The sequence below is a fragment of the Taudactylus pleione genome, unplaced genomic scaffold (genome assembly GCF_031769625.1).
Source record: "Taudactylus pleione unplaced genomic scaffold, aTauple2 ptg000473l, whole genome shotgun sequence".
NCBI classification, from domain to species: Eukaryota; Metazoa; Chordata; class Amphibia; order Anura; family Myobatrachidae; genus Taudactylus; species Taudactylus pleione.
Window position 1 is genome coordinate 926,310 of NW_028284875.1, and position 14,902 is coordinate 941,211.

The 14,902-nt window shown below is 44.1% G+C and overlaps 1 protein-coding gene across 1 annotated transcript in view; it reads left to right on the forward strand.

Moving 5' to 3' along the window:
- The first annotated feature begins 916 nt into the window (after positions 1–916).
- The window catches only part of TMEM242 (transmembrane protein 242), a 71,273-nt gene continuing 57,287 nt past the window's right edge, over positions 917–14,902 (forward strand). Inside the window, exons 1-2 of the mRNA XM_088448955.1 lie at positions 917–1,201; positions 7,920–8,020. Of these exons, the coding sequence (XP_088305081.1) occupies positions 1,021–1,201; positions 7,920–8,020 (282 nt within the window). The 5' untranslated portion in view covers positions 917–1,020. The remainder of the gene's footprint in view (positions 1,202–7,919; positions 8,021–14,902) is intronic.

The window sequence follows — 14,902 nt, forward strand, 5'->3', positions numbered from 1 at the left end:
CATGCACTGTGTGGGGTCCTGAGGACCGAGTTTGAGAACCTGTGCTCTAGACAACCCCCTACTTAGGATTTTTTTTTCATTAAGTTTTTAAATAGATTTTAGCCCAACTGAAAATATCTGAAGCATTTTAACCTAATCTTATTTGTGAGAACAGTAATGCTGGGTACACACTGTACAATATATCGTTCGTACAGCCGACTAACTATATACGATACTGTTTAGTGCATCAGTTCGTGTGTACACACCATATATTGCGTCGGCCGTGCAGCACAGCAGATGCAATATATCCTGCAGATATATCATGTGCATCTGCCAGTGTGTATGGGTGAACAACCCGTTATGCTGGCAGAAGGAACAGCCGACAATGACATATCAGAACTGGGTGAGGAAATTTAAATGCTGCCCCATTGTGATGTCATGTCTGGCAAGACGTATCTTGTGGCCGATTGGTGTGTATGCTTACCAAATCGGTATTTTTGTCGGCGAGACAGACGGCCAGATGTACCCACATTACACTTCTTCCTTCCTTCAGTGATGGAAATTGTTACAATAAATAAAATTGTATTTTTATTTACAATTAATGCTTTTCTTATGTCTCTTTGAATTGATGTTACAATCTAAGTATTTAAAGAAATAAATATATATATAAAAATAATTCTAATAATTTCTAACCAAGATCAATTAACCAGTGAGTATGGAATACGTAATTCACAAGGGTTCATCTAGATAGGACATAATCTGCTGAGATACACATGTACAGCAACCTTGTGTCCCCTAGGAATTGTTTTAAAGTGTAGCAATTATGTAATATGATTACAGTATTCTGTATTGTAAAGGGTAGCTCAGCTCGCATTGCTGCAATTATTGCTAATCAGTGTGACTGTGTTGATGTAAAGTCACGCGTGTTTGTAATACAGGAAGCGCTCTGTCTTAGCTCAGGAAGAGGAGGAGATAGATACACAAGCAGTGTGTGTATACGAGGGTTAACATGTTATGTGTACCGTGTACGACACCTAGCTAATGGTTATCATGGATGCACAGGGCGTCAGGATAAAAAGAGAGGGGCAGGACTGGGATTGCAGTTCTGTCCACACTGCAAAGGTGACCCTGGATTCTGAGCACCCTGTTGAGGTGACCCGGGATTTGAAGTCTGAGCACCCTGCTGAGTTGATCCGGGAGGACAAGCTGCTGCTCATTAAAGGTGCAGTATCTGTATGCACAGCAGCACGGACACTTGTTCCACAACAATGTATATGTTGATAACTCGATGTGATCGCTGCAGTGAGGTCGTATCCCAGCAGCCTGTGTGCCTGCACTTCTGTGGACCAAGATGTCCAGAGCAGTTACTGACAAATTAATATATTCATGGGTCAGGACTCGTTGAAAATATTTACTAGATGGGAATACAAACTCAATTATCTAATACAGTTGTTATCAAACTCGGTTCCCAGGACCCCAACCAGGTCACCAAGCAGGTATATTCAGGGCCAGTTCTAGACATTGCGGAGCTCAGGGCAAGAGTTCCCAGTTGCACCCCCAAAAAACCCCCCAAAAAACATTTATTTTATTACATGGTGTTCCTCTGTGCGTGTACGCTTCTGAAAAGGGGGCGTGTCCTTGCGGGACACCGCCAATTCATCACACTGTGGGGCGTACCCAGCACTTACGAAGGTGCTGGGCTTCTCCCAAGCTCTCCCCTCGTGGCGAATAATTGCCATGTGCAGTAATGCGCCTTACACAGCATGTCTTGCACAGTAATGCCCTTTATAACACATTATGCCCTTTATAACACATTATTCCACACGCAATAATGCCCTGTATAACACATTATTCAACACGCAATAATGCCCTGTATAACACATTATGCCACACACAATAATGCCGTGTATAACACATTATGCCACACGCAGTAATGCCCTTAATAACACATTATGCCACACGCAGTAATGCCCTGTATAATACATTGTGCCACACACAGTAATTCCCTTTATAATACATTATCCTCAATTCAAGTTACGCCACACAGTAGTCCCTTATTCATGTAATGACACACAGTGGTGCCCCTTATACCCAAGGCCCACAGTAGTAGTGCCCCTAATACAATGCCCACAATAGTAGTGCCCCTTATACAATGCCCACAGCACTGGTGCCCCTTACACAATGGCCCCCCAAATGGTGCCCCCCATGCAGTGCCCTCAGTAGTGCCTGCAGTGGTAATGCCCACAGTGTTAATGCCCCCAGCAGTAGTGCCCCCAGCAGTAATGCCTCTATAATAGCGCCCACAGTTGTAATGCCCCCTATAGTAGTGCCCACAGTAGGAATGCCCCCTATAGTAGTGCCCACAGTAGGAATGCCCCCTATAGTAGTGCCCACAGTAGGAATGCCCCCTATAGCAGTGCCCACAGTAGGAATGCCCCCTATAGTAGTGCCCCCAGTAGTAATGCCCCCTATAGTAGTGCCCACAGTAGGAATGCCCCCTATAGTAGTGCCCACAGTAGGAATGCCCCCTATAGCAGTGCCCACAGTAGGAATGCCCCCTATAGCAGTGCCCCCAGTAGGAATGCCCCCAGTAGGAATGCCCCCTATAGCAGTGCCCCCAGTAGTAATGCCTCCATTAGTAGTGCCCCCAGTAGTAATGCCTCCAGTGGTAATGCCCCCATTAGTAGTGTCCACTGTAGTAATGACCCCTATTGTGCCTCCAGTATGACCCCTATTGTGCCACAATAGTATGCCCCTATATGAATGCCCTCTATATGAATGCCCCCATTAGTAGTGTCCACTGTAGTAATGCCCCCATTAGTAGTGTCCCCTAAAGTCGTGCCCCCAGTAGTAATGCCCCCAGTAGTAATGCCCCCCCCCTATAGTCGGGCCCCTAGTAGTAATGCCTCCTATAGAAATCAGCCCTATAGCCATTCCCCCAGTGCTGGTGCTTCTGAAAAAAAAATACAATTACAAACACAATACATTCCTTAAGCCTCGCTCCTCCGTCCGCTGCCGTCCGGTCCGACCACGGCTCCACCACACTTCTATGGGAGGGATGTCATGACGTCCCTCCCGCGGTGCTCCTTGGATAAATGGGGGGGACGTCACGACGTTCCTCCCATAGTGCTCTCTGCCGGAAGCCGGAGCTCAGGAGTGAGCTCCAGCTTTCAGCTGCCGCTGCAGGGAGAGAGCCGGGTGCCCGCCTCCCTGCAGTGGCTAGCGGTAGGGGGGGCCGGCGCTGTTTTTTTTTTTCTGGGATTTTTTTTTTGCTCCTGGGGACTCAGTGGCGCCCTCTAGGGGCCGGCGCTCCGGGCGACGGCCCTGTTAGCCCGCCACTGGGTATATTCATTACTCACTGACACATTTTAAAAGATTCACAGGTGGAACTAATTATTCAACTTGTGACTCTGTGAGGAGACCTAAAAAATTATGCACTGTTTGGGGTCCTGTGGACTGAGTTTGAGAACCTGTGATCTAATATACAACAGGGGTTAATATAATACGGTATTACGTCTTAAGATCGATGCCAATAAAAAAATAATTATGTAGTTCAATCCCTTAAAGGGGTTGTTTTATGGCCAAACTGCATATTCATTCTAGGGGATGTAGTTAGGATTCCGGCGGGCGCTATCCCCGACATGGGAATAAAGATGGATGTCGAATTCCCAACGCCTATCATTAGCCCCACTACTAAATCCCGACACACCGAACGAATGTAAGCCAGGTGTTTTAGCTTGTAGCCGCCGCGGGGGCGTGCGGGGGTTTAGCTTTAGGGACCGCTGGAGGAACTTAGGGTTAGGCACCCCCCCGGGAGGGTTAGGCTAGGGAAAGGGGGGGGGGTTGGGCACCACTAGGGGAGGGGGAGGGTTAGGTTTAGGCACTAATGCGGGAAGGTTAGGGTTAGGCACCACTAAGGGAGGGTCCAAGTACCACCCTAATGCTGTCGGGATTCCGACCTGTCGGGCTGCCGGTATTTTAGCCGCCAGCATTACATACCGATTCCCATTCTAGTGCACGTAGAAATTAATTGCTTTACAAATTATGAAAACGTTTGAGTGAAAAGGATTTGCGGTGCCCAGCACTTTCACGGAGTGCTACGTAACATACTGTATGTGCAAATTCTTTTGGACAATTTAAGACATTTCTACAGAGCAGGGATACCAATTTTGGTATTTGCTAATTCTATTAGGGCCACCGTGGCTGACAGTGCAATTCAAACCGCTCTTTAAGATTTCCAGGATGTGTTTATTGGCTTTGCTGGGCCGGAATGTTACCCACCCTGAGCCTGCTGTCCCCATGGGCCAAGCCCACGATGGTGATTTTACATGACCCTAGTGGTCCATTGGTTACCACACAGCCTGATCCATTGTGGCAGGAGAGGCATGTTTTTCCTTTAGGACCTTTATGGAGTCCTCCTTTCAGATGGTGGGTCCACCATCTGCAAGGAGGCTGCATCGCTGCTTGGTGGGGATGAGAGAATTTTCTTCATGGTACTTTGTGAAGGAGTAGCTGTTTAATTAATAGGTTCCCCCATTTTTCACTTTTAATTATTTTGACACTCTTCTGGTCTGCCACCTGAATAACTTCATTCCACTTCTAGCCTAGTACAAGTTCTGACCCCATAGTTCAGCCAGGAAAAATTACACAATCGGTTTCTTACCAGCAGCTCTGCACTCAGGCAAACTTGTGTACAGTCTCCTGGCTTCCCTCCATATCCATTTCATGCCAAAAAGAAATAGCCCCATACTCCAGGACTATAAAAGCCATGCATTGTAATTGACAGTACCAGTAACTGGCCCTTATACAATTCAATATACAATTAGTTTGTTTATATCACTTCACATGGTAAGGAAAATGTGCCTAAAATGGCAAAACATGTTTTGTTTGTTTGTTTTTTTATTCAAAATTAAAAGGTGAACTAAAAGCAAATTTTGTGTTTGTTTTTTTCTCTACCCACCACCAAGAAATATTTGCAGTTCTTGTTCTATATTAATCCACATTTGCAAAGCAGAAAATAAGCATGATCCAAGACATGGGTTTTAAGAAATCTACATTTGAAAATTATAATGCATTTTTTTTCCTCTGGTTTTAATGAAATGCATAAAATGTGTAGGAATAATATGGGGGCCCAACAAAACATACCATTCTGAAAACTTTATTAAAGCCAAGATCTGTGAGATCTTGGCATTGGACCCAGTCCTCTCTGTACTTTGTAAAGTTTTCTGTATTATAGTATCTGGTGATCACAAGAATATAACTACTAAGAGTGCACATGGTTTGAAAGCGCAGACTCCCCTACTTTAAATTAGAGTGCCTCAAGTTTGTTTGTCCCAGTATAGGGGCAAGCAGGCACATTGAGTACCATACCCTTGGTTCTACTATGTCTGTATTGTAGGGTGACTCTATCCGGTGATCAGACAACTTCTGGGTGTAGTTTGTAAAGTCAACATTTAGAATGTCAAGATGGACATTAGGCCGACAAGCAATATATCGACATGGTTAAAATGTTCATCGTATTATTTTTTTTTTTCGCATACTTTAGCCTAACCTATAAAGTAACACAAAAATGTACTGTCGACATTTAAACATGCTGATATTTGTGAATGTGAACATTTTCCTTGACTACCTTATGTCAATGTTGACATTGTGACCGGGTACCATAACTACTAAGGGGTTAAAGAGGGGGCCCCGAGTTTATTGAAGCCAGGACATGGGAGATCCTCCCCACCCCCCCTCCCCAATTTCTGGACCTCATAATGATTTCTGTATAGTAGGTAATAATTTCTCTTTCAGGTAAGTGCACTTTATTGAAGGCAATATAAACTGCCCTGGGGTACCTCCATTTACTCCTATCATTAAGAGCAGCACCACTGGCTCACATCTATGCCGGTTTCAGCACAACGCTCTTGAAAAATTGGTTGGGACTTAGGCCCTGATTCAGCTTCAGACCGAATAGCTAAGCTCAAAAGCAGCTTAGCTATTCAGTCTGTGCTGATATGCTAATGCAGCATTAGGTATCCGAGCTGCATTGTCCAACGCAGCTTCGGATACTCTGCGAACCATTGATCTGCTAAGGTGACCCATAGGGTCACGCAAATGGCCATCGCAGCTGCGAGGAAGAGGCCAGGAATTCTCCATCAGCCAATGGAGATCCTGGCCTCTTCCCTCTCCCCCAATGACGACGACACGCCTCCGTTTCAGGAAACAAATGCCATCACCGCCCCCACACGGCAGCAGACTTGTCAATCACTGACAATCTGCTGCCAGTTTATGTGCGGGCCTGCATGTGCACTGCTGAATTAGGCCCTTAATCCACAGATGGAGAATCAGGATATTCTAATGCAGACTTGCCTGCCAAACTGGAGGACACCTGCTTATACATATTTACTGTGGTAAACATATTTGTCTACCCATTAGGTATTATCTTTTATTTGCATCAACAGAGCCATATATATTGCCCTCATAGTTTTTACAAAATGTTCTTTTTTTTTTTATTTTATTGTATAAATAAAATCCGATATGTAAAATCTATATGGTTCAAATGTGTTTTTCTGTTATATAATTGAGTCTGACAATCTCCTATAGCAGCTGCAGACAGTTTACAATTAATCGGACTCAGCTTAAGGTGTGTACACATGGTACAATATCTATGAACGATATATCATTCATTTATATGCAGTGAACGACCAACGATGCGCGTTCCCGCATGAACGATAACGATATCTATGATCGTTCGTACATGCACGCCAATCTAGACGATATCGTCAACTTTGCCTGTTCAGAGATGTGACAGGATGACTTCACTGAAATATATCTTTGAAAGATATCTTTCAAATCGTTGGAGGTACAGATCGTTCCGTGTGTACCCAGCATAAGTAATATATTTGACTTATCTGCAACATAAAGGGATTATTTTGAATAACATTTTTTCACATAGTGTCAGTCTAATGCTGGGTACACACTGACAGATACATTGGCCAATCAAATGATCGACCAATGTATCTGCTGCCCGTCGGCAAGTGTGTACCCGACCGCCGGGACCCAAGGGCATAAGCAGATGATGGCCGTTCAGATCACTCCATCTGCAGATATGTCAGGTGTGTACCCACCTTAAGTATAGAGATTAAAGCCTAATTCCTACTTAGTTAGCACATCATCTCAATGAGCAGAGTACATTTTCAGTTGAACTAACCCAGCCTTTAGGACTAAATTAAAAAATAAATAAAAAATAGACGCTTATACAATACTGAATAGAAAATAGTCTTTGTTAAAATTAATCCTGTCTTTTTAAAGGATTTAGACTCTCAATGAACTTGAATCCACACTCCCAATAACCCATTTTATTTAATTTGCTACCTTTTATAGGAAGGCCTGTTTTCAAGGTCAATGCAAACTCATAAACCTTGGGAACTTTGGGGGTGATATATCAAAGCTTCTAAAGAGAGAACAATTTGCCCATAGCAACCAATTGGCTTCTACCTATCATTTTATAGCATGTACTTGATAAATATTAGCTAAAAACTGATTGGTTGCTATGGGTAACTTCTAAAGTATTTTGATATCTCTCTCCCTTTGTGTGATTATTTTTGGCGTTGTATGCAGTGAATATGCATTCAAACTACCTGAGGTTGGTAAAAAAAAAAAAATACGGTCTTTAGTACTTTAGCTAAGTAGTGCAGTACAGCTCTATTTCCTTGATTCATTAAAGCAATCCATCATCCAAGCAAGAAATGTATACATGCATGAATGTCCTAGTGTGGTTTCTCATGCATTTAGATCTTTCATAGTGGTTATATGCTTATATTTCATATGGTTAGAGTAGATGGAATATTTCTTGGAAGAGTAGTTACCAAAATAAAATTAAACATGTTGTGATCTATGTACGTCCATCAATGTATGTGCTAACCCTTTCTGTATGTCCTATTTTGTACTAATAGGGGGGATTTTTCTTGGCACCGTTGCAACGGCAGGGATGCTCGCTGGTTTTGGTACAACATTGTCCCTTGCAAAGAAGAACAGCCCCAACTGGTTCAGTAAGGTATGTGTTGGTTACTACATTACATAATTCACTCAGATATCTGTTTGCAGAGTGTATTTGTGTGTTTTCACTCTGCTTATGCAACTAGATACTCAAGTAAGCAGTATCGTGTCGTGAAGTGTCTTCCTTACCAAAACTTATTATTCTGTTCCGCCACTTCAGGGCAGGTTCCACTATTACTCAACGGAGAAGTAAAGCAGGATCGTTGCACACAGAAAATATTACAATATCTAATAACTTTCACCGCAATAATGTTTTATACAATTTATTTAATTGGAAACTTGACTGGGTAGACTTCTTTTGCTGAAACAACTTCTATAGCTAAACAAAGCATTTATTGTAAGATACAATTGTTTGTTGATTAACCAGATGTGTTTTATTATGGGGATAATACAACTTTATAAGTGTAATATTACAAAATTCTTATACTTACCACCAATTTAAAGCATTACACAATAACAGATCAATGTCAACAATATTTTACATAGAACAAGGCAGTTAACATTGGGTCACCATAAAGTGAGATAAATCAGTTCAATATGATGGAGCTCGGTGGGGCACTCGCCAGAACATATTTCCTCCTTCTAGACTCTTTATCAGAGTTACGGAGCCTGCAATTTATATATGTTACACAGTACATACTGTGTTTGCTATACTATGCTGAATTAAGGACTAAAGTGTCTAGTTTTGAATAGAAATAGTCACAAAACTCTGATGTGATCTCAATTGTTACTTTGTAAACATCCCAGCATTAGCAACAAAGTTTCATTAGTACTGTGCTCCAGAAAGTCTCTGAGAATATTATTACTGAAGAGTTTGCTGGCTCAAAAGGTATTAATAAGATTCTGCCGCTGTTCCTTGGTCAGGGCTGAACACACTATGTCCGCTCTGTTTTGACTGGGTACTTTCATTACAATGCCCAGTCCTGGCTCCTCCTAAAAGGTGCAGCTATTAGCTCTGCAATTAGCTGACTGACTCTCTATAGTCTTTTCTGACACTCTCAGAGGAACATTATGGAAGTAACTTCTGACTCGGTGGTATTAACAAAACTGTTCTGGGAAGCGACAAATAGTTGAGGATGTTTTGTTCCGCTAAAGGGTTATACTGTCTGACGTTGTCCCTCTCTAAGATGGATTTGGGGTGTGTGTGGATAGTAATGCAGGACTACCAACCTATACCATACACTAACACTGGCTCCAACTGATAACTGAGGGCTGACAAGATGTCCTCTTTATCTGTAGCCATTGCTCTCATACCTTCTTCTGCAGCCCACCGAGTGTCTGTCAAGGAAGAAGACCTCCGGTCACCAGAAAAAAACACTGGGAATCCAGTGAAACACACACAATGTTCAGCTTTGCTCCCACTGGCAGTTACCTCAACACAGCGCAGCCGCCAACTGCTGTTTTCTCTAGTTCAAATCCTTGAGCCTGTCACAGTACTCATGGTCCCCTAATATCCACCACCGCTGAGGGGGCAGTGCAAAATGTCCCTGAAAACCGTTAAATCATGCCCTATATTAGACAATGGCAGGAGTCACATTATAACTTTACATATTTGTAGGAACACCTCAGCATGAGGGTCTTGGTCGGGTGCCACACAGAGTCTTGTACAAACAGAGGGCATCTCTACTTGTGAGTGAAGGGTTGTAACTGGGTTATCCCAGGGCATTCTTTTATAGACTTAGTTCACAGTGTGTGTTTCACAGGGGTGAAGCTAGGCTTCTGTCACCAGGGCAAAGACTCAGCTCGCCAAAAGCACTCCAGGGCTTGCGGCAGACGAGACCCTACCACAAGAGACCCTACCACAAGAGACTCGTCGTTCGGCCGCTCGCTATAGCTGTGGGTGGTCACCCTTAGCTATGCGAGCGGCCAGGTGGCCGCTCTAAAATCAGGAAGGACGGCCCTGATGCAGAGCGAGCGCTCTGTCAGAGCGTCCGGCTCTGAATCAGGGCCACAGTTCAGCCCATTGATATTAGGGAGGCGTTGAATCACAGGATCTAAAATATATTTATAATTTTTTCTAGTGAAGGGTTGGGGTTTTTTTTTTTTTTTTTGCATATATGCTGAGCAGGAAAACATGTTCTGGCTAAATGTTCTCAAATGAACTGTGGGCCTGATTCAGAGGCGCGCGCTCGCTCTGAATCAGGGCATCCCTATTTTTAATTTTTTTTAATTCCGGCCTCCAGGCCGCGATATTCGCTACCATCGGCATTGCGTGGAGACCCTTGTGGTAGGGTCTCAGCACTCGCAATGCCAAGTGGACTTCCAGCTCTAATAGAGCCGGAAGTCCACTACTGACATCACGAGTGATGTCAGTAGGACCGCCCACAAACGGCAGGCGTTCCTTCGGGAACGCCTCCGTTTGTTCAGCCACCCCCCCTACCCGCCTACAAAACGGGGTGAGCTGTCAATCAACATCGACAGTCGCCCTGTTTTGCTGCGAGCTCCGGAGCGAGTGAAGGTCTCACTCGCTCCGGGGCTCAAGTGCGCACTGGGCCACCATCGACCCGCTTGCGAGCCGGTCTGAATTAGGCCCTGTGTGTTTATAAAGAAGTACAAGCAGCCAGTCTGATAAGCACACCCTGTTACCAGTTGTCCTTCTACTCCACATTCTTTGACACCATGATCACTGCTGCTGCAGTACCTGCTCCTCTTTGCACATAGCATGATAGTATTTAGATACATGTTATGTGTGCTACTAATGACAAATAGAATTTTGCTTTCCAGTACTGATGATAAAAGAATTGCAGAGACCTGACATTCTTTGAAATTAGCACATCTTATTCTTGTTGAAAACTTTGGGCATCTGTTTGCAGTAATCAATGTAAGTTAGACTGTTGCAGCTTTGGTAGGACACCTCAGAATTACCGGTGTTATGACATTTACTCAACATTGGTGTTAAACAAATTTTAGCCAGATGTAATTGTCCTGTTGAGTATGTAATGTGATATTTGTGTTGGCATGGTTTTTTTTTTTTTATGTAGGGTGGTATTTATACACTCAGTGGCCACTTTAATTTGTACACCTGTAGACATGTTTATTAATGCAATTATTTAGTGAGCCAATCTTGTGGCAGAAACTCAATGCATGAAAGTATGTAGAGTATGTAAGTGTTTCAGTTGTTGTTCAGACCAAAAATTGTAATGGGAAAAATGTGATTGAAGTGTTTTTGGCCACAGAATTATTGTTGGTGCTAGTTTTATTGTCTCAGAAACCGCTGATCTTCTGGGATTTTCACACACCACATTCTTTAAAGTTAATAGAGAATTATGCACAACACAAAAGTATCCAATGAACAGCAGTTCTGCGGGGGAAAAGGCATTGTTTATGACAGAGGAGAATGGCCAGACTGTGGCAAGCTGACAAGAACGCAACAGTTACTCAAATAACCATATGGTAAACAGTGGTTTGCACTTCAAGATTCCACCAACATGGCTATGCGTTCTTAGTCACCAGTTCTAAATTCAATAGAGTATCCTAGAAATGTCGTGCACCAGAGATTTGCTGCATGAATGTGCATTCGACAAATTGGAAGCAGTTGCGCTATACGATCATGTCACCATGGACCAGGCTCTCTAAATAAATGAATTTCTCATTCAACCACTAGGGGACACTGGAACTAGTACACTGGTGTATAGATGGGTGTGAGAGTTGAGCCTGGCAGTTTAAATTTTAAGAAGAGTAGCTGGCTCCTCCCCCTCTATACCCCTCCCTAGGCCAGCACTTGTGCTGTCTCCAGACCTTTTACTTATGTATTCAACTTGTTCTTCACTATGAAGTTTTTCACAGGCAGACTGCTGGCTACCCGTTGGAGCTGCCGGAGGGACCAACCACAGCTGCCTGCGGCTAGTGTCTGGGTCCCATGGCCCTACCGCGCACCGGCCGCACATGCAGTGGTGAGTACAGCCATCTTCCTTGAATAGCAAGGTAGGTGGGTATATACTCGGTGACCCTCAGCTCTTAGAGAGGCGGCTCATAAGAGGGACAGTGTAGTAAGTGTAGCACTGCTGCGCTACAGTAGCTGTAATCTACTGTCCCGCCACCCGGGCTTGTAGCCGCCATTAATGTCCCGCATTAACAATAGTGGGCATAGAGCTGGGGCGGAGCTAGCGGTGGCTTGGATATTCCTTGCTCTCCCGCTCAGAAGGCCAGTACAGAACAGATGCCACTATAGTACACTCTCTGACATGAGGGGGTACTTTTGCAAGCTCCTTTTGCATTTTTTTTCAGTCTAGTATAACTGCCTTTATCTGTGTCTACATACTAGCCTGTGCCTCTTCCCTCTCTAGAATAGCATTGGGAATGACCGTTTATTCTCTAGCATAATGGCAGCGCGGATGGTGTAATGGTTTTCATTAATGCTTCACCAATAATCTGTGTGGAGTTTGTACGTTATCTCCTTCAGTAACAGATCTACCTCCAGGATAATAAAGTCTGCCTATGTTGACGTAAGCGGAGCTACTTTGGCCTAAAGGTTTCTATTCCTGAAGGTAATTACATTTTAACGTAAACTTATTTTAAAGGCACGTGTTGTAAAGCGGTTGGTGTCCACAAGCATGCTTGATTTTGGAAACTAAGCAGCATATAGCCTGGGTAGTTTCTTGATCAGATACTGCCTAGGATACCAGTGCGATAAGTTTAACAACATTGCATGTGACATAGAAATAGAACGCAGGCTTAAATACACAGCTGTTCCTTTATTTCCTTCTTATAAATACTTAACTGCTAGTGTATCCCAGGTATGTACTAGAGTCCAGAGTTGTCAGTTTTAGGTTGAACTGCCATTTTAACCTTGTGTATTATGGCTCACCCTATATGGCCTCTCAGACTGGAAGATCTGATGGCTGTGTGCTAATGTATTAATGTATACGATTACACCTTCAGTCAGGTTCAGTTCCTATGACCGTTAAAAAAAAAAAGAAGCCCAAACTTGTCTGATCTTGGAAGCTAAGCAGGGTCAGGATGGGAGACTACCTGGGAGTACCAGGTTCTGTAGGTTTAACAACCTCAATCCTTGGTCTCTCTGCAGTTTTTCCTCTCCCCAGATAGTCATCCTCAGGGTGTGACAACTCTCATCTACTGCACGTGAGCCTTATAAACATTTCATGAGAGAATATACGATAACAACTGGTAGAGTTTTAAGAAATATTGCCATCATTTCCCTGTTGGGGCGGATGTTTTTTTTTTCCCTATCCTCTTTTTAAGGAAGACATTTTGCTAGTTATCTGTAAGTCTATTCCCCGCTGCCGGGATCTTTATTATCGTGTATAGGCTACACTACCTTAGGTGATATACCATCGATCTGATGGCCTGATTCAGACCCGCACACTAGATGCATTCGCATGCAGCCAAAGTATGCAAATCCCACTATGTCTTGGCGTGCGATCGCGGTGTGTATTTATTCAGCCACCAGCCTGTGGTAAGACTCCCACTTTCCCTTAGTGTTACACGTCATCTCCAGGAAGTGTATGCAACAATCGGTAACATCTGACCCATACGCAGCACTTTTGGCTGACCATACCCTACCGCAAGCACTGCGAGTGCTTCAGTGTGTAATTCAGCTATGTGATGTGTATTATGACGCTGCGTATTAATTATGCACGCCTCTGAAACGGCGTTAAGACGCTCAGACAAGCCTTCCTTCACACCACCACTCCCCCATTTCCATCGACCAACCCCTGTCACCACCCACAAACTGCTCGTCCTGTCTCTAGCGAGGAATCTTTGTGCAGGGTGCGAATGCTTCCCAGTCACATGGACTAGTTCGCGCACTGCATCTTGTACACATGCGCAGATTGCAAACATCGGTAGGCTACATGCGAACGCAGCCTAGCGAACTGGTCTGAATCAGGTCCGCAGTTCGGATCTCAATGGGATTCTATCCTATGATAAATAGTCTGTTATTCCATGTTCTCTATGGTTGTAATGTACCTGTTTTACTAAGTTGGGTTTTTGTACCATGCGGCTAGGTCCCTCCACTTCTCCTTGAAGTGGTTATAGCTGTGCGCTGCATTCGCTATACATATTTGGATATAGTGTGTGTGTGTGTGTGTGTGTGTGTGTGTGTGTGTGTGTGTGTGTATACACTGCTCAAAAAAATAAAGGGAAGACTAAAATAACACATCCTAGATCTGAATGAATGAAATATTCTTATTAAATACTTTGTTCTTTACATAGTTGAATGTGCTGACACCAAAATCACACACAAATTATGATTGAAAATCAAATTTATTAACCCATGGAGGTCTGGTTTTGGAGCCACACTCAAAATTAAAGTGGAAAAACGCACTACAGGCTGCTCCAACTTTGATGTAATGTCCTTAAAACAAGTCAAACTGAGGCTCAGTAGTGTGTGTGTGGCCTCCGCGTGCCTGTATGACCTCCCTACAACGCCTGGGCATGCTCCTGATGAGGTGGCGGATGGACTCCTGAGGGATCTCCTCCCAGACCTGGACTAAAGCATCTGCCAACTCCTGGACAGTCTGGTGCAACGTGGCGTTGGTGGATGGAGCGAGACATGACGTCCCAGATGTGCTCAATTGGATTCAGGTCTGGGGAACGGGCGGACCAGTCCATAGCATCAATGCCTTCGTCTTGCAGGAACTGCTCACACACTCGAGCCACATGAGGTGTAGCATTGTCTTGCATTAGGAGGAACCCAGGGCCAACCGCACCAGCATATGGTCTCACAAGGAGTCTGAGGATCTCATCTCGGTACCTAATGGCAGTCAGGCTACCTCTAGCGAGCACATGGAGGGCTGTGCGGCCCCCCAAAGAAATGCCACCCCACACCATTACTGACCCACTGCGAAACCGGTCATGCTGGAGGATGTTGCAGGCAGCAGAACGTCTGTAACATGTGCTCAGTGTGAACCTGCTTTCA